The sequence below is a fragment of the Salminus brasiliensis genome, chromosome 22 (genome assembly GCF_030463535.1).
Source record: "Salminus brasiliensis chromosome 22, fSalBra1.hap2, whole genome shotgun sequence".
NCBI lineage: Eukaryota > Metazoa > Chordata > Actinopteri > Characiformes > Bryconidae > Salminus > Salminus brasiliensis.
Window position 1 is genome coordinate 13,825,028 of NC_132899.1, and position 26,598 is coordinate 13,851,625.

Consider the following 26,598-nt stretch of genomic DNA (forward strand, 5'->3'; position numbering starts at 1 on the left):
TTTAACTTTTTTAAGCAAGACTGTTTTTGCAATTTCTATTGTTTATAGTTTTAAGAGTAAGAACAAGGAAAAGGGCCTGTAGGCACTTCTTTTGTCAAGTAATGCAGCTTGTGAATTTTTTTGTAGCCAGCCAAGTCTTCTAATTCTTGTTTGGGGGATATTTGCCTATTCTTTCTTGCAACAGCTTCTAGTTCTGTTAGATTTTTGTGATCATGGTGCATGGTGGACTGCTCTTTTGAGACCTATCCTGATTATATCTTGATTATGATAAGGTCAGGGGACTGTGTGGGCCATGGCAAAACCTTCAGCTTGTCCCTCTTGTCCATTGTGGATTTTGAGGTGTGTTTAGCACCATTATCCTGCTGTGGAAGCCATCGTCTATAGCTTCAGATAGTGTGCTGCAACACGAGCACAAAGCATTATCGATCCACCCCAGTGCTTAACATTTGGAGAAGTGTTATTTTTATTCAGTTCTGCTTTTTTCTTCAAACATACCTTTGCTCACTGTTCACAACGTCAGACTAATGTCAGGACACATGAAATGTTTTCTTCTTTCTTTTTCTTCTTTCATGAAGGTCATATTTGGGTGGTTGTTGCTGCACAGTAGAACAGTGCACCACCACTCGAGATTTTTGTGGACATCAACTATATTTATCCCAGGGCTGTTTATTATTGGTATATAGGTTTGAGGAGTTTTTGGAAGTTTTGAGATTTCTCTTACCGGGTCTATCCAACTAGCCAACCATAGTCCTAACAAGCTAATAAATTTCACATTTCACGTTTTCACAATGCCGAGACTTGGTGCATTTCTTCTCTTTAAAATTGTACAAAGCAAAAATAAAACCTTAATCTTGTTTAAAATGTTTTAGCCTTTTGGAGACCGGTTCCAACTCACTAATCTGTTCACAGTAACAGAAATCTACCCATGCAATCCATCATCTGAAATGCATCAGCACTGCTTTCTATTAGCAATTCTGAAATGAAACAGGCCTACTGGTAAATGCACAAACGTGCATATCTTTTAAAGCTGTATGAGGTCTCTGAAGTCCATTTGGATTGTAAAGTATGGGACCCCTTTGAAGTTACAGCCACTAGCTATTGAATTCAGTTCACTCCGACTTGTTCAAGCTTCTTTTACTCTAATGCATACGATGCACATGTGCATATTTTAGAAAAGCATAGGCCGAATAAAGGCAAGAGCTTTCAGTGAATGCACTTTCAGTAAATCTTGATGTTCTGCCAGCGTGTGACAAACCATTAGCATAAGTGAATGTGAACCGTCAGTGCCCAAATTCATTTTCAGCATTCAAATATATGCAGTGCTAACCTCCTCATTTCTGCCTTTGGAATGCTCAATCAGAGCTCACAAGTAGCACGATTTATTGAGGCTGAGTTTTCTTCTGATCATTTCCGAAACACAGCTCTTGAGTCTCATGTCAGAGCGTATTTGGTTGGTTTATTGCCCGTCATGCTGGTAAAACACTTTTGCACCTTTTCAACCCACTGCGTTCTTCTCTAGTTGACTTATTATTCAGACTGCAAGTCTTTTCATAAGTCACTGTGGAGAACGTGGCCTCTTTCTTTCAATACACTGCAGCCTTGATTATAGTAAAGGAATGCTGGAAAGAAGGAACGTTGCATACTTAGACATTTATTGGTTGTTTGTATGCATTCTTCATCCAAAGTTACTTTCAAAGATAAATAATACCAAATAATTCAACACACAGTAATGCTTCTTTTGTATGAATGTGGGTATGAATAGAGCAATCTTCCTTATGTTAGTGCTCACCTAACTGTATTATAAGAAATGGCTTATATAATTAAGTGTACTGTGATGCTCTATGCATGAATATGGGTATAAATGTTTGTCTTTTTTTTACACAAAATTACAGACCTAACTGCATCATGTGAATATCACACTTATAACCTTCTATTTTTGTCTCACAGGAAACTCAAGACATCATGTGTCTCTTCACAATTTCAGTAGAACCTTTCTGAACACGACAACAACTGTTTCCCGAGTCGAGACCCCTTGGAGTCCATTATGTAAATGCACCTCTGTCTGCTTCCTGTGATGGAAGATTGAAACATGAGCATCCACGACGATTTCCGGACCTCTAACATTGGCCCTCTATCTGCTTGGATCTAGCCCCTTGAAAAGATCACCAAACAGGGGGCACAACATCACTGGAGGTAGCTGGAGGACGTGGAGGAAGAAGAGGTGGACAAGAAGATCGTCCACATCCATAGGAATATAATTGCTTCTGGAATATATCAATTATTTGGAATATCAGGAAATCCCATTAATTTGGAATACTGGGAATACTGTTGTATTATTGACTCGCCATCATGAAGGTGAGCCCAACGTCCTGTCTGTGCCCTGTGCTCCTGTGTCTCTGCTTCCTGGAGAGGGGCTATGGGGCAAGCCACCATGGACAAGCCAAAGTGATCTCCAGGAACCACAACCTGACCCACAGTCACAACCAGACTAAAGACGGTGAAACAGAGGTCCACCACAGACCAAAACGGGGCTGGATATGGAACCAGTTCTTTGTCTTAGAGGAGCACATTGGACCAGAAGCACAGTACGTAGGGAAGGTAAGCGCTGTGTCTTACTGCTTGCATTCAGGAAACACCGCTTAGCTTCTGTCTTTGAGACTGTATGTATCAAGGGTATCCAGTCTTATCCACAAAGAGCTGGTGAGGCTGCTGGTTTTAAGCTAGCAAAAGCACACTTGGACTGTAAAACACATGGTTCCATTCCTGTCTGTTCTATAGAAATGAAGCCTGGTTGCACTTTGAAGAGACACTGCTGTCCCTGTTTTCTACAGGGATATATATACAGTGAGTCCAAGAAGTATTTGATCCCTTGCTGATTTTCTTCGTTGGCCCACTAATAAAGACATGATCATTCTATACTTTTAATGGTAGATGTATTCTTACATGGAGAGACAGAATATTAAAAAGAAAATCCAGAAAATAAATCTAAGGAATATATATTAATTGATTTGTATTTCATGGAGTGAAATAAGTATTTGATCCCTTAGTATTCATTAGCAGTTCTGGCTTTTACAGACCAGTTAGACACTCCCAATCAACTTGTTACCTGACCTGAAGCCACCTGTTCTCACTAATCACTTGTGTGAAAAACACCTGTCCACAGAATCAGACAGATCACACAGATTTCAAGTCTCCAACATGGGTAAAACCAAAGAGCTGTCACAGGACCTCAGAGTCAGAATTGTTGACCTTCACAAAGCTGGAATGGGCTACAAAAAGATTAGTAAGGTGTTGGATGTGAAAGTAACAACTATTGGTGCAATTATCAGAAAGTTTAAAGAGTATAACATGACAATCAACAGACCTCGGCCCGGTGCTCCAAAGAAGATTTCGCCTCGTGGGGTGGCAATGATGCTGAGAACAGTCAGAAATCGTCCTGCAACCACTCGGCAGGAGTTAGCAAATGACCTGAAGGCAGCTGGGACCACAGTTTGCAAGGAAACAATTGGCAACACTTTGCGCAACAATGGATTCACATCCTGCAGTGCCCGAAAGGTACCCCTGCTGAAGAGAGCACATGTGGAGGCGCGCCTCAAGTATGCCAATGATCATTTGAAAGATGAACCAAGTTATTGGGAGAAGGTTTTGTGGTCAGACGAGACCAAAATTGAACTTTTTGGCCTCAACTCCACCCGCCATGTGTGGAGGAAGAAAAATGCTGCCTATGACCCCAAGAACACTGTGCCCACCGTCAAGCATGGAGGTGGAAGCATAATGTTTTGGGGGTGTTCCTCTGCCAAGGGTACAGGGCTACTTCACCGCATCACTGGGAAGATGGATGGAGCCATGTACCGCACAATCCTGAGGGACAACCTCCTCCCCTCTGCCAGGGATCTGAAAATGGGCCGTGGTTGGGTCTTCCAACATGATAACGACCCTAAACATACAGCAAAGGCAACAAAGGATTGGCTCAAGAAAAATCACATTAAGGTCATGGAGTGGCCCAGCCAGTCGCCAGACCTCAATCCGATCGAAAATCTATGGAGGGAGCTGAAGGTCAGAGTTGCCAAGCGACAGCCCACCAACCTTCATGATTTAGAGAGGATCTGCAAAGAAGAGTGGGCCAAAATTCCCCCTGGTGTGTGTGCTAAACTTGTGGTTAACTACAACAAACGTCTCACCGCTGTGCTTGCAAACAAAGGCTTTGCCACTAAGTATTGAGTGTGTTTGGCAAGAGGGATCAAATACTTATTTTCCTCATTGAAATACAAATTAATTAAAATATATTCTTTAAAATTATATTCTGGATTTTTGTCTTGATATTCTGTCTCTCCATGTTAGAATATATCTACCATTAAAAGTGCAGAAGGATAGTGTCTTTATTAGTGGGCAAACAAAGAAAATCAGCAAGGGATCAAATACTTCTTGGACTCACTGTATATATATATATATATATATATATATATATATATATATACACATATATATATATATATATATATATATATATATATATATATATATATATATATAATGCTTCTGCTTAGAATGAAAACCATGCAAAAATACATGAGCAATATATAAACCTGTCTGAAGCAGCTAATTCCACCTGAGCGTTCCACTTTCCTTATTTATAGAGAATCTAAGCACATGACTTGTTTTCAGTCTTACTGTGGAAACATCAGATTCATAAAAAACATCTATTGCTATTAAACAGCTTCTTTAACTTTAAGAACCTTTAGAATTATACTTTTGTACTTTAGCTTTAAAACCATCTGCTATAACTATGACTAAGGGTGAGAACGAAGTTAAACTCTTTTATAATGGATAAATCTAAAAATCTAGTGCTACAAATCTTCCTTTTCTTTTGCTGCCCATATTTTATCACTTTTGTGCAACACTTGGCCATGATCGATAACATCTCCGAATCCAGTTAGCTTAGTGCAGCAAGATGTGGCATTGTGAGCTTAGAAGTGTCGGGTGAAATATTGGCTTGGGTCAGAGTTTTGACAGCCATCATCATTTTGGCCGGATGCATGTCTGCTCTCCATGTTTGCCTCGCAGCCTTGTCGGACTTGTGAAACATGGCTCCCTTGTCCATGCCAACTGGTAAACAGTGGGTGTGAATCCATTAGCATCTTGATATACTGGACTGTTCACATTGGATGTCATTGGACGTCATGTTCGAAATCCTTGGTAAAGTGCTTCTCGACCACAGACTTCCTGATAAGTCAGTCCACTAGAACAGGACCAGATATTGCATTTTTACCAATTGCATTTTTATGTGGCTCAGCTTTATCCAGATGTAATCCTGATGCTTAAGACTCAGGTGTAAATGGGGTCTATGATCTATAATCTAAAAGTACAAAGTATTTAGCACTTCAAGGCCATCACTGTTAATATTAAAGAATGAATTCTAGAACCAACCAGTCATTTAATGTAATTAGTGTTCTTTTTAAATCTCAGTATGAATCTAGCAATCAAACTTTTTGTATATTGGTGTACCATGCCAGTAATGAAGGATTTATTGTTCAGTGCAAAGGAGAGCACAGTGCTTGCAGGAGTGGAGAGCAGTGTTTAATATGGGAGCTTTGCCGTGGATTAGCCTTCCTGTCATGGAATAACAAAGCAGATACATGGGATTCATGTATTTAAAGTCAGACAGCCTGCTCTACCACCCAAGCAGGTATCTGTTTGATTTCGGCTTAGTCAAATGACGGATCTCATGCCTGAGTTAACACATTTGCAGCGCAGGCAGTTTTACCGATTAGTCGTGATTCCAGCCATCATCACACATTCTGCTGTGGCATCTGGATCTCAGTTTGACTGACAGCACATCACTCGTGTCATGTCCTTTTTTTTTTTGGGACACGTCATGCAGTTTTGTGATTTGTTAAAGTAACATGACATATTTCCAAATGGAACATCTTTGAAAGAAGAAGACTTGACTGATTTAGTCTTTTCAGGTAGGTGGAACGTAGTCTAAAGTATAACAGTAGTACATGCAGACATTAGAATAGGAATTCATGCAGGACAGCTTTTTGTGTTGAAAAAAAAATGGTTTTATTTGGAGCAGAGATGAAGAATTTTCCAATATTAAACACTGGTTAGTTCAGGCATTGCACATGACGGACAGCTTACTGTTTTATATTCAGAGCCACACAGTCATGCAAACTGAAAGTGCATCTTAATGTTACACAAATGTCTGTCCTGCATCAAGCTATTTTCTTTGTAAATGGTCATTTTTGTGTGCCTCATCTCTTTGAAGTGGAAATGAGATCAGCAGGTCATCCAGATTCTTCTCAGTGGCTTACAAAATAGCTATGTTTATGAGCAGACAAAAGACTGGCTGAGTTCTTAGTCTAAGAAACTGGACGAAACCAAGATGCGTCCCTTTATTGTACTGTTTTCGTGCACACCAGCTAGTCTGACGTAATAACAGGAAACAGCCCCTTTGTGATCCATCTTTTAAATGATTCATGATTTTTTTCATGATGTTTTTGTTTCTGACAAATTGTTAAACTTGAAGTCAAAACACTTCATTTTTAGTATCAGTTACTATAACAAGAGATTCTGGACCTAATGATTTAGTTTAGCTGAGACTTTTCTTAAAAGGACTTTAAATGAATGTGTTTAATATCTTATACCCCAGTCTGACTCACCTCCCTGACCAGTCAGCTCCCAGTTCCTTTAAAATACTGGAGTCAAGTCACTGTATGTAGTGGTACACACTCTGAACTCTGAACGGATATCTGTTGTTGTTTGTCGACTATGAAATATGAAATATCTGTTTTATATTGGATGAATGTGCTGTGATTGGGGTGTGTGAGTGCATTACCCTCCTCCCTAAAAAAATGTTGTTTTCATGTTGCACTGTAAAATAGCTGCACACTGCAGACTCCAAACGTCTTCGTTTACGTTCTGAGAACGTCCTCAGTACTTTTGGCTGGGAATAATGTGCGTTAATGGCACCTTGTGCATACCAGAGGCGCTCTGACCAACATGGTTAAAACAAAGACTCAGCACTGGATTGGGATTAAAATAGCCAATACCCGATCCTTCAAAACATGCCTTGATATCCCTAGTCCTTTCATTTTCTTTTGTGACCTGTATTTGTTGTGGTGTCAAAAACTGTGGAATGTGTTTGCTACGACAGACAAAGATGCCAAACCAAGCTCCATGTCAGAGTCTAGGCACTTGCATCTACTCGCCGGCTAAGACTTTTAGGACACTATGACCACGCAGTGGTAACATGAGCATGGCTTAGTTGGACCATCCATCTCCGGCAGACTCATATTGAACCATTGGTGTGCATGTACATGGAGTTAATGAAACCAAAGTACTGGGGAAATGTAGAATGTCATCACTGTCCAAACAAATCCTTGCATCTCCAAACTTTCACTGAGATAATTTCATGTTTTTACTTTTAATATAGGTTAATAGAAATATGTTATAGTAATTTTACAGCATTTCTGCTGGGTTTTTTTTGACCACCCATCATGAAGCAGGCATTTTAAAATAAATTCTAAAAAAATAATTGTAAGAAATAGAGGCTTTGATCTGACTGTGACAAGATGCACCTGCAATCCATATTGCAGCACAGAGAGAAAGAAAAAGAGAGAGAGGCAACAAACACAAGTTTGCAACAGTCTGTGCATACTTGATGCAAGGTGCATCGGAGGGGGGCTGCAGGAAACACACTTCATTCCTGTATACACTTTATTCACACAGTGACAAACACAAAGAGTGACAAATTCATGCATTAATCATTAAGTAGGGCGCAGTGTTGACTAAACAAATCCTGTAACATTGCGCTTGTTGATGAAATGGAGCAGTTGCCGACTCTCCAGAATGCTTGAGTAAACTTTAAATCCCCCGGTGGGATCAAAAACATTTTCTTAGCGTGGCTGTGACATTGCAGCTGGAGTGCTACAAGGGCATTAGCGGGACGGCGCTGATTGAATTGCATTCTTCAATAATGGAACCTTATCAGGCCTCTAATTGCATGAAATAATAATTACTTTTCATGGGCCCGTGTTAGCGGCGTAGTGGCTGGCTCTGAAGTGCACTGATTGGTTGGCTGCCCAAATGTGCCAGGGTGAGTCAAAACGCTCTCCCACTCCGCAACCTACCTCCATCCCCTCAGCACAGCCCCTCAGACTGCGAGAACCAAAAAAAAAAAAAAAGAGGAACTGCAAACACAGCGTCAACAAAATGCACTAATCCGTGAAGAAAACATGCCATTAAGAACAAACACAGGTCATTATGAGGGATTAAATTTGACATGCCCATATGCGAAAGTCCCCAATCGTTAGTGCTGCTAACTTCTTCGTATTTAATTACAAGAGCTGCTATCGAAGGGGCCAGCAAAAATATGGCCATGATGCAAAATGACCCTTAATTAGATTGAGAAAGAGTCTGATGATTAATCCTTCAGCACACAGCAGCATCACTGAGTGTGCATGTGTGTGTATGTGTGTGTTTTCTCCCTGTCTTTACTTAATTAAAAGTTGCAGATGCATGCATATAGCTCAGGAGAGTTTCCCCTGAGAACTAACTGCCTCTTGGAGATGACACACGCAGCCTTTCTTTAACAGAGCACATCTGTTTTCCTCACTTGGCTGAGAAAAGGGTTGTCATGATGAGTGACATAAATACAAAATATGAGGAGAAACTGACAGAGAGGCATTTCCCCCCCATTTTCTTCAAACACACAAATGTGATCATAGAAATTGCCCCAGGAAAGCAATGTTATTATTATGGCCGGTAAACAGTGTCAAAGTAAGCCAAACAATGGAAACAAAATAATTGAAATTAATAAATAAATTACAATTAAACACCAGCGTTCTGTGAGGAGCCTCAAACACCTGAAAACTATCATTTCTGCACCACTTGATTCGTGTCATGTTGTGGGGAAGTACAGAGTAATCACGCTCCATGCTGCTGGAAGAACAATAATTGTCATTTCACTCCTGTACAAGCTAATGTGCGGCATGGTATAATTATTGCTCTGCGGTTCCAAGCCTAAAAATATGTTTTTTTTAAATGGTTCCCGGCTTGGAAGTATGGTTTTCTGAAAAATGTTTCATCAATGTGGACCCTTTAGGTGTGGAGGTGATTAAAATAACTGGAGCTGAATTCACAAAAGTGTCTTTAAGTGTCTTTTTCTTCACTTTTTATTAAGAAAATAAAATTTCCTTTGCTTTATATGACTATAATTTTTTATATAACAAACATTGAGTCTCATTCTTCAGATGTTGATAAGACGTTTCATCCTCAGTTTATACCAAGGGACCAAGGAAATCTACTATTTAGATAATGGGTTCTGTGCTTTAAGAACACATTATGAACCTGACGTATAGAAAGAGACTGGTAAATGAGGCCATATATATAGCATTTATAGGAAACTGAGAGGCACACAACAAAACAGAGAAGTGAAAACATTGTAGAGAACATCCATCATCAAAACTGTAGTGTAAAAAAGCAGCTAAGCGTTCAAGTCAGGCCATGTGCACAATGACTGTGACTGAAGTTGTGAAGGTGCAGCTGCTTTCATTACAAGCCTGAAAGCCTGGCTTACTTCAGACGCACTGAAAGTCTGCAGGATTCCTATAGTCTCCTAGGAGGCTAGAGGATGTTCAGGCCTGGAGTCTGCCATCCTCAGTCGACTGCATACAACACAAGACTCCGTCAAGACATGCTGTTATCTGCTCTCGAGGCTTATGAACAGGTTGGCATGGAAAATCCTTTTCATAATCCCTAATCTCCTCTTGTGATTCCCTGAACCCCATACACACATGCACGTGCACACACCTTTATCTAAACCGGAAGTTTTAGGACAGATTAGTACAAAAGCACATCACTTAATAAAGCTTAGGTTGTAACTGGGTAACATACACATGAAGTCATATGTGCTGACAGTATTTGACAGTTCTTAAAAGTGGTTCTTTGAGAGTTCCTTAGTATAAAGTATAGTGAATTGTTCTATATAACACCATGCCAACAACAACAAAAAATCATGCTTAAATGTTTCTTAAATGGTGAAAAACTGCTTGCATAGGAAAGGCGGTATAATCTTTCAGTTGGTGTTTTTTTTTGTTTTGTTTAGTTTTTTTTTTTGTTTTTTTTTGCTTCAGTTTTGCAGTTTTTACCAAAAAAATGCAAGATCTTCAGCCTCTCTTACAAAACGTTAAAGGAGACAAAGCTAACCAAACGTTGGCGTTGAATCTGAGCTATCTGTTTGCCACTATGCTTTCTATCTCTGTATAAAGGAAGCACAAAGCTGCCTTCATCGTTGAATACACTGCAATAGTTTCTGAGCGAGCACACGTTCAGATTGCCAAGGGCTTATTATTGAGTTGTTTTATCAGCGTAACAATAAATGAAGACTGAGGTGTGAAGTATAATCCTATTCATTCCTTCACTTGTTTAAAAGTTTACAAGTGTGGTTTATGGCACAAACATACTTAAAGATGTCTGGCATCAGCTTTGTTAGATCATGTATTTGTCCCCTACAGGTCAACACAAATCAATAGAATTGACAAATGATCAAATTATAGAAAAATAGTAGATTCATTTGTTTTCTTGGTTAGAAATAAGCATCAGCATGTATATATATATATATATATATATATATATATATATATATATATATATATATATATATATATATATATATATATATATATGACAGTCCATTGAGATCATCATGTTTATAGAAGATAAGCAGCCATCAAGCATTATTGTTAATTAAATATATGAAAACTAGAAATATCTAATCAGTATGTCTGGGTTTGTACTTTCTTTGCACTTCTGTACAGAGCAAGTTGAGAAAAAAAGCAAACCTCACTTGAGCAAACATTTTGGCCAGCAAACAAAAGAAAAGTAAAGAAAGGAGGAAATCAATTATCTCCATGTTGTTTCCAGCTCCAGGATAACTCCGGATGGGCTGAGGAGGATATATTGTCAAGTACTTATTTGAAACTTTTTCTCCCAGAAAAGTTTGAACCCACTTGTGTTTCTCTGCTCACAGTTGACTGCTCCCAACACTTTCCTGTGCTGACTAATGCTTAAACTAGGTTTACCGTAATATTTGCAGAAGCTTTTGACAGATAGTGTCCTAAGAACCAGGCTAAGAAAAATCTGTTCTTTTCTGCCTGTGTTAGATTGCAGAGTACGACGCCCACCTACACAAAAGGTGCTTTAAATGTTTTATTCATATGGTTATAAATGGAAGGTGCTTTGACAGAATCAGGAAACCAGCTCCTTCTTTAATGGCACAAGATGGGTGAGAAAAAAAAAAGTGAAGTCTGTGGTTTCGGTTAAATGACTTTTTTTCTTCCACGCCTTGTATGCAAGCAGACATCAGGTAGTGAACACTCATTATCTAGTGAGAGGTAATTTACAACGAGATAAAATGCGCTGTCACAGATTTCATTTTCTTTCTGCCCTTCCATCTGTAAAGAAGACAAGGAGAAATTTTGGTACGCAACCCATGTGTTTAAATTCTCATTCGCAGTGTTCTCTGGATCTCTGGACTTGAGGAGATTGCAGAGCTGTTTTGTTTTATTAAAAATTATGTTGAGCAGTGACAGAAGCTTGCAGTTGTACAGGGAAAATGGACAAACTTACAGGTGAAAAGAAACACATACTTTTCTATATACAGTTAGGTTCATAAGTATTTGGACAGTGGCACCATTTAAATATATCAAGATGGTGTTGACTTTCAGCTTTAATTCAAAAAGTTTTAAACATTAATGAACTGTTTGGGAAGTACAGTTACTTTGGGAAGTATTACAGCTTGTAAATGCCCACTAATAGTCTTTCAGTTCTTATTTGAGGATTTTCAAGTTCCTAGAGTTCCTAGATTCTTGGGCCTTCCTGCATGCACTGCACTTTTGGAGTCTATCAAAAGATTTGTCAGTGACGTAGTCCATGAATCTGATGGTATTGCTATGAATTCAGAGACCCAACTTGCCTTGTGTCCATATTCCAGGCTGGTGGAGGGTTTTTTTTTTTTGCAAACTTTGGGCTCATTAATACTCATTAGTGATTACTTGAAAGTCACAGTCTTATTGAGTTGTGTTGCTGACCTTGTGCATCCCTGCGTGGCGCACAATTTAGCTATCTTCAGTTGGCTACTTCCAGCATGATAATGCACCATATCAGATGTCATAAGGCAAAACTGAATCTCGAAAGAATGTTTACAACTATTCATGCCACAAAGAACGAAATCTGTTCTGAGAGCAAAGAGAGGTCCTACCCAGTATTAGTGTAGTGGTCCTATGAACACATTGAAGGAAGTAAATGAGACAGGAATTAGAATGATTAGTAGATCATTTGCTGAATGTATAAAGAAACATGCATGCGCACACACATACACTGATTAAATCGCAAGCCCTTACCCTCCTCCAAAGAGGATTTAATCACATGCGAGTCCTCCTTGCTAATTGTGAATATGAGCCTTGGTGCTGATTGATGAGTTTATCCTACTCTCTGACCTCTCTGCCCTTCCCTCCCTCCCTCTCTCCACTCTCCATCTTTCTCCCTTCTTGTCCTCCCTCTCCTTCTCGGTCCTCCCTCATCCTGTCATTTCCGTTCTCCTCTGCTCCGCTTTCCCCTCCCTTCCAGCATCTTCTCGAAGACTTCTCGTCCTTTCCGGTGTCCTTCCAGCCTCTTTGCTCCCTCCCTTTGCTAGTGGAGTGCAGGGCACAGCGTAGCTCTGGGTAAAATGTAACTGTATTATGTTTAATTATTTATTAGTTTTTTCCGCTCAGTGTGGCTGAGGAGCTGAGATGAGCTTAGCGCTTAAGAAGTGGAGAGTACAGAGATAACAGATGGGTGAATCAGTTTAAATGAAGTGCAAAGGCTAAGAACTGTCTGTAGAAACTGAAACAACCGCTGTCAAACTCTGAAGTAACTCGCCAAGTTATTTCACTTATGTAGTAGCAACTTTTCTTATAATGACTGTTTTAAAGTTTGTTTCATATCTTATAATCCAATCTGACTTACCTTCCTGACCATTCAGCTTTTAGTTCATGTGTTAGCATTAGTGTTAGGCTTCACTCGGTTCAGAATGTGCTCTCAGGTTCTCAGAGGGTTTCTGTGATGCTTTTATAAAGTTTTCGATTGTAGATTAGGGTCTGTTTTCATGTTCCACAGTAAAATAGCTTTGCATTTCAGACTCTACACTCTTTTATTTACCTCCTGAGAACTGCTTACCTTCTTTACTGCTGCTGGCTGGGCAGCAGTGGCCATTAATGATGCCTTGAGGACATCAGATGGTGCTCTGAACACCATGGTTAAAACAAAGAACCAGAACAGGATCTGGATTAAAATAGCTGATACCCGATCCTTCAAACTATGCCTCGATCAGCCCTGATCCTAATCCAAGTCAAGTCAAGTCAAGTCAAGTGGGTTTTATTGTCATTTCAACTACATACAGAGTACACAGTGAAACGAAACAATGTTCCTCCAGGACCATGGTGCAACATAGACAGTGCATACAAGACACAAGTGCAACACAAACAAACAAGTGTGGACAGACAACACAACACAACACAGTACAGACTAGAGAATAATAAATAATTGCCGGTAGTGTGCAAATTGTGCAATGTGTAATAAATAGAGTCCAGTGAGGTAGTAAAGTAAAGTTATTAGTGCAATGCTTTGTGCAAAAATGCTTCCCCTTTTTTCCTGGGGTAAATGGTTGGAGAGAGAGAGAGAGGGAGAGTGTACATGTACCAGAAAGATATCAGTTCAGAAGTTGAGTTGTGTTGAGGAGTCTGATGGCTTGGGGGAAGAAGCTGTTGCAGAGTCTGGTCGTGTTGGACCGGATGCTGCGGTACCTTCTTCCTGATGGCAGGAGGGAGAACAGTCTGTGTGAAGGGTGGGTGGAGTCATCCACAATGCTGGTTGCTTTGCGGATGCAGCGGGTGGTGTAAATGTCCGTGACGGAGGGGAGAGAGACTCCGATGATCCTCTCAGCTGTCCTCACAATGCGTTGGAGGGACTTGCGGTCAGAGGCTGTGCAGGTCCCAAACCAGGCAGTGATGCAGCTGCTTAGGATGCTCTCTATGGTTCCCCTATAGAAGAGGGTGAGGATGGGTGGAGGGAGACGGGCCTTTCTCAGCTTCCTGAGGAAGTAGAGACGCTGCTGGGCTTTCTTGGCTGTAGAGCTGGTGTTCAGGGACCAGGTGAGGTTCTCCGCTAGGTGGACACCAAGGAACTTGGTGCTCTTAACGATCTCCACAGAGGAGCCGTTGATGTTAAGCGGAGAGTGGTCCGGTCTTGATTTCCTGAAGTCAACAACCATTTCCTTGGTCTTCTCTACATTCCAGTGAAGGTTGTTGACTGTACACCAGTCTGTCAGCTGCTGCACCTCCTCTCTGTATGCTGACTCATCGCCTTTGCTGATGAGACCCAGCACAGTTGTATCATCGGCGAACTTTATGATGCTGTTAGAACTGTGTTTCGCAACACAGTCATGAGTCAGCAGGGTGAACAACAGAGGACTCAGTACACTGCCCTGGGGTGCCCCAGTGTTCATGGTGATGGTGCTGGAGCTGCTGTCCCCGAACCGGACTAACTGGGGCCTCCCTGTCAGGAAGTCCAGGATCCAGTTGCAGAGGGGGGTGTTGAGGCCCAGCAGGCTTAACTTCCTGGTGAGGTTCTGTGGGATGATGGTGTTGAATGCTGAACTGAAGTCTATGAACAGCATTCTGACGTAGGTGTCCTTCTTCTCCAGGTGGGTAAGGGAGAGATGAAGGGTGGTGGTGATGGCATCGTCCGTGGAGCGGTTGGGACGATATGCAAATTGCAGGGGGTCCAATGAAGAGGGCAGTTGGTTCTTGATGTTCCTCATGACTAACCTCTCGAAGCACTTCATGATGATGGGCGTGAGAGCTACGGGACGGTAGTCACTGGATCGGATTGGGGTATTTCCAGTAATCAATGTTGCAAATGACTGGAATTGTTATGTTTTTGGTCAGAATTCACCTGGCAGTTAAAGTAAAATGGAGAACAGGAACAAATGAGTATCTTTGCATTGTGGTTAGTTTCAACCAGAAATACCAGTTGTGGACCAGAGCGTCTGGTCCTAAGCTGTGTTATGTGGTGTCCGGTTGGAACTATTAGGCTGGACACTAATACTGGCTTCTCAGAATTTACATCTACATTTCTCACCATATTGCTGCTTGTAACATAGCACCGTAACAACTATGACCCAGTCTGTTGGGTAAGTTTTAACATTCCAGTCACATGACTGTTGGCTGAATCGTTCTGCTCAACACACAGTTTAGGTTGGCATTTGTAACAGAGCTGTTCTAGTTGCACATTATTATATAATGATTATTCTTCAAAATATAGAAAAAGCCATCATGTATTAGTTTGTGCCCCGTTATAGCCTACTTATTTACTCTCTAGGCCTTGTCACAGGCTGCCAAAATATTCCTTTTATGCAAACTCTGGGATAATGCTTAGCCTCCAGACACTTCAGCTGTATCAGAGCCGCCACCCGTCGCAGTTTCGCAGAGTAAACCGAGCGTACAGAGAAAGATAAACCCAATCCCTCTCTTCTGTCAGCTAGAGAGCGATCTAATGCAGTAGAGAAAGAGCCGAATGAAACAAAGGGTCACCGAGGCTACTCGTGGTTGTCAATCTGATTCCAGCTTCAAACGTAGGTCTTTTTATGTACGGTGATATTTTTTTCCCCAGAGTTACCTCAGGGCACGGGCTTCTTTTTACTGCAGAAAGTGTTTTTAGTTTGTGACGGAACAGGTGATGGGTCACTGCTTTTGTTAGACACGGATGAGAGAGTGTGCTTTGGTGACGCACACACATGAATGAAAACTGCAATTATGCGGAGCATGACTGTGTGTTATGATGCAGGCCGTGTGTGGCACTAAGTCGATTAGAAAGGTCACTGAACATAAGGGATCACAAAAGCAGCTTGTGCTCCCATTGAAGCGAAACAGTAACACACTCAATGGCTTAATCAATAGACCCCAGCAGGAAAGCGTTCTTCCACACTCTACGTCACAGAGAAAAGCACAGTGAGGAAAAGTTTGTAGCTTAAATGGTTCAAGCTGAGTGATGTCAGCGGATAGCTGTGCTGTTCAATAACAGTTCACATTACCTTTGTCATGGGCACATTTTGAAGTAATGCAGTTTTGGAGATGCAGATGATTCTATTGATACTTGAGACTTAACCAGCTTCAGCTTTTACATACACTATATTGCCAAAAGTATTCACTCAACCATCCAAATCATTGAATTCAGGTGTTCCAATCAATTCCATGGTCATAGGTTTATAAAACCAAGCAGCTAGGCATGCAGACTGCTTCTACAAACATTTGTGAAGAATGGGTTGCTCTCAGTGAATTCCAGCATGGTACCATAATGGGATGCCACCTGTGCAGTCGCGAAAGTCCAGTTGTGAAATTTCCTCGCTACTAAATATTCCACAGTCAACTGTCAGTGGTATTATAACAAAGTGGAAGAGATTTGGAATGACAGCAACTCGAAGCAGTAGGCCACGTAAAATGACAGAGCGGGCTCAGCAGATGCTGAGGTGCATTGTGCTCAGAGGTTGCCAACTTTCTGTAGAGTCAATCATTACAGACCTCCAAACTTCATGTGGCCTTCAGATTAGCTCAAGAACAGTGCCCAGAGAGCTTAATGGAATAGGTTTCCATGGCCGAGCAGTCCTACTGAAGAAGGACTTGTTCTTTGATTGATTAGTTGGATCAGCCCAGAACAGCCATGCTAACACCTACTTTACTCATTGCCATCCAGAATTTGTCGAAAAGTGGTTGACTGTCTTTCAGCCATTAACACCAAAGTACCGTATTTCAAACTTGTACATTTGCCAGTAGAAGCTGAAATCAATATCTGTGTCCTACCATTAGTTAGAAAGTGATTGGGTAGCCGCACACTTGCTAACCTTGTGTTGTAGCGAGTTAGTGCTGGCCTCATTGACCCAATGACACTTTTATTTCCTGGCATTAGAGAGGGACTAGCTGAGCACTAGGGATCTGTTGTTAAGGCAGTGTGATATATTAGCCCGTGCCAGAGTAAGTCAGTGGCCAAATTAGAAGCCTGACTGTAGGTTAAGTGAAATTTATGTGCTCTCATGGACGAGGGAGGCCATGGCTGGATTTGGAGGCTGTAGAGCATAGGTGTGAGTGGAGGGGGCCGGTTTCAGCCTTCCTGAGAATATAGTAGTTTTATGCAATGAACAGTGGCTCTGTTAAATGTTTCTGGCAATACCAGCTAAACGTGTCATTAGAGTTTATAACTAACCTGTTATAAATGCTTATCTCTCGAATTTATATTATTTTATGTTTGATTTTCTCATACATTTCTATTCAGTTTTATTCTTTATAAGTTGAACAGAAGATGCATAATATAGTACTGATTTCGAGTAGATCTGAACATTGAAATCAATAATCTAATAATAATAGTGAAGATCAATAATTTCTAGGCATGCCACATGACTTTCTAAGAATTCATTGAAAGGGATATCCATCTTCTAAAGCCATAACTAGTCTACTTCACTCCCGACAAAGTCTATTTCAGATTTGTTTACGAAACCTTCCTCTCTTATTCACTTTCTGATCTGCCACTAATTTTCCACTGTGTGTTTACAGACTCCTAACACAAAGTCTCATTACCTTAAACTAACAGCTTGTGATTGGAGAAGATCTGACTGCAGTCTGGGCTCTGACCCTTCAGCTAATTACTAACCGCTTGTCTGAGTGCTGTGTTTACCGAAAGGAAAGGACAGTTCGCTCTGGCAGAGGGCTTTGCTCTGCAATCAGCCTCCGCTTTCTTTAATTAGTGATTAATCTGTGCATTGCTGTTTGGATTAGTGCCGGCTTTGCCGTGCACCCATCTTAACTTTTTCAGCGGCCTGAGAACAACAGGCAACGATTTCCATCCAGATAGCATGAATGTGTCATTGATGTGTTCAGGCCTGCTCTTTTTCAGCTAATTTTTCAATGATTCTTTGGGTAAGAATTAGCATTCAGAGTGATTACCGTCTGAAATATGGCTTCATTAGGTTTTCAGAGAGTTTCTGTGGCCGGTTCGATCACAATAGGTCAACACATTCAGTCTGAACTTTGACCAAAAGGAATTTCTCTCTTAGCATTCTGAAATATTGGGATCTGTTCTCCAACCAAAGATCACTGTGCTTCAACAGCGTGATGTCATCTGTGAAAATTTTCTATTGCTGATAGAGAAAGCAGTATGGGAAAATAATAGCCAAAATAGATGATTACAATTACCAATGTTTAAGACACTACAGCAGCTGTGACATTTTAAAACAGTTATGGAGCCTAAAACTCTCTTAATCTTTAAAAGGTGAAACCAAAAAAAAAAAAATACAAAATATAAACACTAAAATATGTCAAATTTCCAAAGCTAATTTATAATAGAATTAATAATAACAACAGTGAACAATTATTCTGGTAAGCAGTGCAGTTTTTATTATAAGATACCCAACATATTTCTATGTGATTTATTACTGTTGTGTTGCATTTTTGCCTTTTAAAATGTAAAAATATCCTTATTAATGGATTAAAGGATCTTAATAATAGTCTTATACATCTCAACATAAGAAGTATTAGGCATATTGACTATATTTAGGATTTCATTTACCAGTTTTTTCAGCATCTATTTATAATTAGACTGTCTGTGTATGATTCCTCTTTTAGTGAGTCATTAGGCTGTAGCAGTGAATGTGAGGCAGACAATTATTGGACAGTGTCATGTAAACCCTCGGGAGAAGCTGTCTTCTCGAGCATTGGATGTCCGTTCAGTGTGGTGTGTTGTCAGAAATCCAACTAGCCTTGAGACAGCGCTCAGGAAATACAACCTGTTGTGCTTAAAGATCATGTATCTGAACACTACAGCCCAGGGATTTATGCCAGCAGTGTGTGGGAATTTGATTCTCAACTCTGTCCATTTCACCCTAATGCTGGACTGAATCTACATTTTTTCCCTACACATAATTGGACAAAATGGATAGATGTGACAAGATATACAGATCAGCCGTAACATTATTGTGCCTAATATTATGTAGGTCTCCCTCATGCCACCAAAACAGTTCTAACCCATCCAGCATTAACGTTAACGTGTGATGCAGTAGCATTTCTTTGGGATCCCATCAGACGGGCCAACCTTTGCTCCCTGTGTGCAATAATGAGCTTCGGTTGCCCATGTCATCGGTTCACCACCTTGTCAAGGTCCTTCCTTGGAGCTCTTTTGGTTGGTACTGAACACTGCATACCTGAAAAACATCACAAGACCTTCTAAATGTTTTGGAGATGTTCGGACCCAGGCATCTAGCCCTCACAGTTTTTCCTGCTTCCAACACATCACCTTCAATAACTGACTGTTCACTTCTTCACCACCTGAGAAGTGCCACTGTAACCAGATAATCAGTCTCATTCACTTCAGTTCACGTCAGTAGTTTTAATGTTATGGCAAATCGGTGTTTATATAATCATTTATTACTGATTTTCTTTTTTCCTGTCGCTGAGCTATTCAATTCCCAGACCAAGAGAAGTGTTAAAGTTTTATGGCAGTACAAGATTGCATAATACAAGTCTAGGTGCAGTCTGGGGGGAGCACAACACTGAGTTATTTATTTTCATGAAGCGTTTTCTGCCGTGCATTTGTGATAAACCATAACTGAGAGGCAGCACATCTATCAGCAAGAGAGCAGTGGGTAATCCTCCTGCTATCAATTAAGATGGAAACATAGCTGAAGTTTTCTCTCTCTCTCTCCTCCTCCTCCTCTTGCCTCTCACCTTCTTTCTCTTTCTCTCCTCTATTCCTTGCATATTTTATAAGGTGTATTACTTCACAATTGGAGTCCAAACCCAGTCTCAAAGGATCTGCCACTTTAGCAATGCAAATTCTGTTCTTTACATTTCCTGCAGTACCAAATGTAAATCTTATAGCACATCCTCATCATTTCTGACTAGCTTTCACAGGTTGTGACTTTAGTCTCAGATACTTAAATGTTTAATTCTGCTTAAATATTTAGCTGGGAGAAGGTATGATTTTGCATCTAATTGCATAGATCTTTTGGGGAAAGTTAGAATATTGGCCAACTAAGTGATGACTTACACAAGGCATTTTAAATAGGAAAGTTGTAAAGAAGGGATATTTAATATAAAGCATTACTGGGCTTATTATTATCTCTCTACTATTACTATGTTAACTAAAATGCCATTTCTGTTTTTTCTCCCTTCTCAGCTTCATTCAAATTCAGACAAAGGGGATGGATCTGTCCGGTACATCCTAAGTGGAGAAGGAGCAGGGACTATCTTCATCATCAATGAAGTAACAGGGGATATCCACGCCACCAAAAGTCTGGATCGGGAGAAGAAGTCACACTATGTCCTCCACGCTCAGGCCATTGACATTAACACCAACAAACCCTTGGAACCAGAGTCAGAGTTCATTATTAAAGTACAAGACATAAATGACAATGCTCCCAAATTCCCAGACGGCCCCTTTGTCACATGTGTGCCTGAGATGTCAGAAGTCGGTAAGGACCCATCTAATGCTTGTGTTTTTGTAGAAAATAAAATGGCTGGGGTACATCCAACAAATGATTCCGTTTGCTACTTTGGTGAACGGTAGAGGAAAATATGCAGTGCTGTTTTGAGGTGTTTACAATTTTCACAGGTACAGAAAACAATGACGACATTTCAAAGAACTTGGGGTTTCATAAAAACATGGCTCGCCGCTGCTGAGTGACTAGATTTCATTTTCACTCCACTCCTCCATCACAGTCACATGCTTTTTTCCTCTCTGCTCCCATATTCATAGCATGGATCTTATTTAGTGTTTTTGTTTTCTGCAGGAGACCCACTGAGCTCCCCCAAGAGCACTAAAACCTTTAGACAGCACTCAGTACCCCACTACCCATAATGCATTTCTGCGCTCTCTGAAATCCTCTACTTCAAGAAGCAAAGAAAACCTAGAGAGAGAGAGAGATAGAGGGAGAAGGGGAAAGACGGCGAGAGAGAGAGAGAGAGAGAGAGAGAGAGAGAAAGAAAAAGAGGGAGATGGGTAGAGAAAGAGTTCCCCATAGACGGAGCTGCTGAAATGCTCAGTCTCCTCAGCCACATACGATGCCATCAATCCTCATGCCTTTGTTCTGCTTATTCCATTTTTAGCCCCAACAAGAGAAGCCATCTTCTCCACTCAGTCTATCCCATTCTGCTTTTCACCCCACACTTATAAAAAAGACCCTCTCTCTCTTCCCCCCACTTGACTTTAGGCTTAGTTTGTGGAAATAGAGACCATTTGCTGTTTTTCACTGTTGACTTTATAAAAGATGGGGTAGTGTGTGCCTAAAAGCTACTATTTGACCTTCAGTGAATGTTTCACTGCACTTCCATACCTAATCCCTTTACTTGTTCTTAAACTGACCTGTCCATTCTCAACCCCACCAAAACAACTTCTTGGAAACTGTGGTTTCTAGAAAAAGGTTAAATCTTGGCTCATCAATGAATGAAATAATGATAGCCATATGTATAATTATGTAACCATATAAAATGTATGGCTTTATTTGTTACATACGGTGAGATTTTACTCTTAAATACTGAGCTACCAAGCTGAACTATATAATATATATGCTATAACAATGAAGCATTCACCACCATGCTAATGTTAGCCTTAAACATAGGAATGTGACCTTTTACATTTGTGCAAAATAAATAACATCTGAACTTGATAACATAGAGTGTCCAAATGTCCAATGGAATGGAACTCTCTAGAGATAAAAAACCTGAATCTGTTGGCACCTTGCCAAATTCCAGGCCTGGGTTAGAGGGATAGAGGGATGTGAAGCCTTCCAGCATCGAGCTGTGGAGCAGTGGAACTGTGTTCTCTGGAATGATGGCGCTCCATTCAATACTTCTGGGAAGAGTTGAAGAGTAAAGGGAGAAGAGGATATGGTGATCATCCAGCATCCTGACGCTCTTGTCGCTGAATGCAATCAAATGTTCACAGCTGTGCTCTAAAATCTAGCAAGAGGCCTTTTTGTTTGTTTGTTGTTCTCTTGATTTCAGAAGAAACTGTGAATGTGCACCACAATTTCTGTTTAAGTGTGAGTGTTTTGTCCTGCACAGCTTATTTAACCTGGGAACAGTTACTTTAAATGAGCACATGCAAGTTGCATGAATTGTATGTACCCTATTTGGCAACATGCATCTCAGTATTGTTTAGATTATTCATAGCTTGATGCACTTACCTTGCTATACTTTATCCTCAATAGAAATTAGCCATACAAGTGAAGGAACCAACATCCACCATCATCACCACCATCAAATTAAGTAGTTTTATAAAGAGAAATGGGTCACAATTCCTGGGTTGATCACCAGTTACCGGAAAAGTTTGGTTGAGTTGATTGTGGTTCCCAGAAACATGAAGGACCGCGCCAGCATCACAGTCTTGTCGAGGATGGTGAGCTTTGGCAGGGATGGGTGGGCTTGTCCTGCAGTCCTGCAGTTTTGATCTCCTCTGTTTTGAGTGTGTTCAGCTGTAGGTTGTTTTGACTGCTCCAGCTGTTCAGCCATCCACCTGTAAGCAGACTTGTCATTGTCTTGGATGAGATTGAAGTGTCATCTGCAAACTTAAGGATTATGACAGAAGGGTCCATGGAGGTGCAGTCATTAGTGTATAGTGAGAAGAGCAGTGGGTAGAACACACATCCTTCGGGCACAAGAACTGGTTGTTTGAGTGCATGAGGAGTCTTCCCCTAGGGCCACATGATGCTCTCTGCATTTGAGTGACAAAGGAGTCTTCATCATCAATGAGGTAGCCGGTGATCCACTGACAGCTGAAGGCAAGAAGATGCTGGGCTGATATGGGAGAGTTCACTGTGGACTAAGCAAGGGTTTACACTAGAGATGGAAGGATTGATCGGTTATTGGTGGTATCCGATATTTCTAGCCAGTCCTGAGAGCTAATTAAATCATATGATCCATATTTCTGCAGGTTGCGGTGACTCAAGCTCAGATATTTGTAAAATGTGTCTCGTGGGGTAAGCAGAGTAATTATTTTCAGCACCAATAACCAGATAACTTACCGCTTCTGAGAGTACGCCACTCAGCCCAGCACAGTGAGTTTCAGAACACAGCAGAGCTATCAAACACCGCTAATGACACTCTGAGCTCCACAGTGCAGTTCTGCACAGGAATTTACAGACTCTCCCAGCAAGTGCTCGGAGTTCGACAGCGGTTGAATGTAGTCGATTCCATGTGGCATAAAGCTCTGCCCTCGAACAGAATCTGCAATCACGCTATTCGACATCAGCCTCGGCCCTAAAAACACTGATTCATCCATCTCTAGTTTAAACTTTTTTCCAACAAAGACAGTTAATGTTGGACAAGATACTTGATAAGTAAGTGTAAAATTTACTTCCTCCTTGTCTGTACATAGTTTTCGAGTTTGTGATGAAAATCAAATGTAATATCTCAAAATCTAGGCAGAAATAGCAAAAATTGTAAAGGGTTAAAAAAAACTTCAAGCAGCTGTAGTTTTGCATTGATTTGTGTAGGCAACATTTATGGCTGTGTTACTGGTGTAAAGTTTTCTTGTTTTCTGAAATGTGGAAATCAATCAGGTGCATTGACTGGGCAACAAGATGTGGATCCCTGTTTGTTGTTTAGTAGAATCCCAAGTTGTTGTTGCCTTAGCAACAAAGTTCCACACAGAGGATCAGATGGATGACTGCTTCTGAGATGGAAGCAGCAGTTCTAAATGTGGATCAACATCCCAGTACTGGTTTACGGATAGGTATTATTATTATGTCCCTCCATATACACTCATGAACAAGTCTTCTTGGGCATACAGTTATTAAATGTATCTCAATGCTTAATAATTTAACAATTCCCTTTTCAATACATTAGCAGTGATTAGGTGGTAGTTTGTATAATAATAATGCAGATTTAACATTTTCTGACTTGACTTACTTAAGGTAAGACACAGATGGACACACCTATTTATATGCACTGTTTGTGCTCAAAACACAAAACAAATCCCATGAATCTGAAAAATGTGGCTAAAAATAGTAATGAATAATATGAATAAATAATGTTTTTATTCCCACATGTTGTTCCATATGTGGACTTGTCTGTGATTTTCTCATTGTATTAATGTTCATGCTTTTTACTTTTCATGTAATTTCATAAACATGTTATATGTGAGCTCACATTATTCACATGCTCACATGATTTTGGGATTTAACCTCATATGATGGAAAAGAGTGACACCATCTAAATCTTATTAGCTAACTGCTCAGTATCTCACTTCCAGTAATTAGATATAACTAACCACTGACTCTCTGTAGCAGAAAAACACAAACCTATTGGCATCACACCTAATGCATGGGCCCCTCAGCATTGAGCTGTGGAACCGTGGAAGTGTGTTCTCTGGAATGATGGGGCTCCATCCAACATCCTGACCTCACTAAAGCTCTTGTTGCTGAATGCAATTAAATCACTCACAGCAATGTTCAAAGATCTATTAGAAAGCATTCCCTGGACAGTAGAGACAGTTACTCCAAGAAACGCAGTATAAACTCTTTTTAATACCTTTGATTTTGGAAGAAGCAACGAATATTGTACAGGTGTCCCAAAACTTTAATTGAAATAGTGCATATGGTTAATTTAAGCTACATTTTCTAAGTACTCGTGTGGCCAGTTTGCAAAAAGGTCACTAAAAGACCCCATGTATAATGTATACCCTGCCATTTTCTGTAGATGCTGCTGTAAGTTAATTTGGTGAGACAAACCTATAGATATCCCATTAAATGGCCTATGCCTGCTGGTGACATGACCTTTACCCTGGAGCATGACAGGTATAACAAAGCAGCTAATGTACAGATTTTAGTGTGTATAGGTAGGAATGTGAGAAACGGGTCATTTCTCTCAGGTCACCAAAGTAATTGGCTATAGATATTGCAGCTGGTCAGCAGGTGAACCAATTACTGCTAAGCATTGTAAGCCACCATGGTCTAATAAGAGAGGTTGTAGTCATGGGTGATATTTAGAGATTCGAGAGCATTAATACCACATTAGCCTCAATCTCTAGGCGACATCACCTGGACTATCAAACCTGTAAAATAACATGTAAAATAAGAGCTTATTTCAAATAATTAAAAGCATTTCTATTACTCTGTTCACCCAGTATTGTCTACAATAGTGTACAGAGCAGCTACAGAGTTCAAACCATTGAGAATACCAAAAACTGTCACTGGACAGCAGTGATATTCACACAACCCCTCAGTGTGTAGTCCTTATCCCTCCATTGTCCATTCTAAATGTTTTCTTTTAAGGCAACTGCTAAGTTTAGACAGAAGAAGAATGCTTTTTCTCTCTTTAGTAAAGGTCATATTGGTTCAAGCGTTATTGTACAGTTGAACAGTGCGCCACTCCCCCAGCTGCTAAATTATCCCTCTGCAGTGAAACAGGAGTTTTGCTTTGCTTTTCCTCCAGACCTCAGTTTGACCTCCACCATTCTTGTGAACTGTCGTTTCCTAATTACATCACAAACTGAGGAAAAGCTTCTGTGTAGGTTTTAGGAGTCAATGTATTTAGAAGGCTTTAAAATGTGCATCACCTGGCCTTTTCTTAAAGATGGCTGTGAACAAACCACAGGCCTAACAAGCTAATTAGGCCCTGAGTTCTTGGGAAAAGTTATCTGAGAACTCAGATCTCTTGCAGTGTCCAATCTTCTCACAAATGGAAAAAAGTACACTAATTTTGCAATGTTGCAAAGAATGCTGCCTAAAACGTTAGCATGCCACTGTAACACACCCTTAATGCTTTTTTTTTAATAATAAAAAGTTGGGAGCTGCTGAAAATGACTAAATGAGCCACAGACCCTACCCATTTCAGGGTGGAGCATTGGTTGGTAATTTTCACAGGTTGTTTAAATCACAACCCGGGTTGCTCTACTCCTAATTTAGTAATGAATTCAGCTCATTTACATTCATTTTCCCACGTTTCTATTTGAAATAAAGAGGGGAAGACTGATTAAAGGGGGAATCTAAATGATTGTATAAGCTCAGTGGTACAGCAAAATCCTCCATGCTTGTTAGCTCCTTTAGCTGGCAGTGCATACGCCCAATCAATCATTATCGATGAGGAGCTTGTCGGAGTGGGTGTAGTATTGAGGGTGCTGAGGAAAGCTGGAGACGCATGAAGGGGAAAATAACTTCTTGTGTTTTTCCTTTCATTGCTCTGGTTGATGTTCCATTGAAGATGTTCTGCCCCTCGGTCTGTTAGAAGAGGATCAGGTCTGCTAGCCCAACACCACACTTAGTCAATGGCATCAATAAGACTGCCACGTGTGTGTCTGTGAGCGCGAATGTGTGTACCTGAGTGTGTATCTGTCAATAGGTGTGTATTAGGATATCGTTGTTATAGTAACACAACGTCATAACTGATGTTTTTGAAGTTTTTTTTTATATATTACATCATTAGGAAATACCAGCTGTCCTACATTGTGAACATTTCACCATGAATAGATGAAATGAAACCATTCGAAATGGAGTGAAGTATCCTTACAAAA

At 40.5% G+C, this 26,598-nt stretch overlaps 1 protein-coding gene across 2 annotated transcripts in view; it reads left to right on the top strand.

The window, feature by feature from the left end:
• Positions 1 to 26,598, top strand: part of LOC140543894 (cadherin-18) — a 225,079-nt gene that overhangs the window by 134,243 nt on the left and 64,238 nt on the right. For both annotated transcript variants that reach the window (XM_072667197.1, XM_072667196.1), the window contains exons 2-3: positions 1,948 to 2,598; positions 20,266 to 20,560. In XM_072667197.1, coding sequence (XP_072523298.1) covers positions 2,350 to 2,598; positions 20,266 to 20,560 — 544 coding nt within the window. In that variant the 5' untranslated portion in view covers positions 1,948 to 2,349. The remainder of the gene's footprint in view (positions 1 to 1,947; positions 2,599 to 20,265; positions 20,561 to 26,598) is intronic.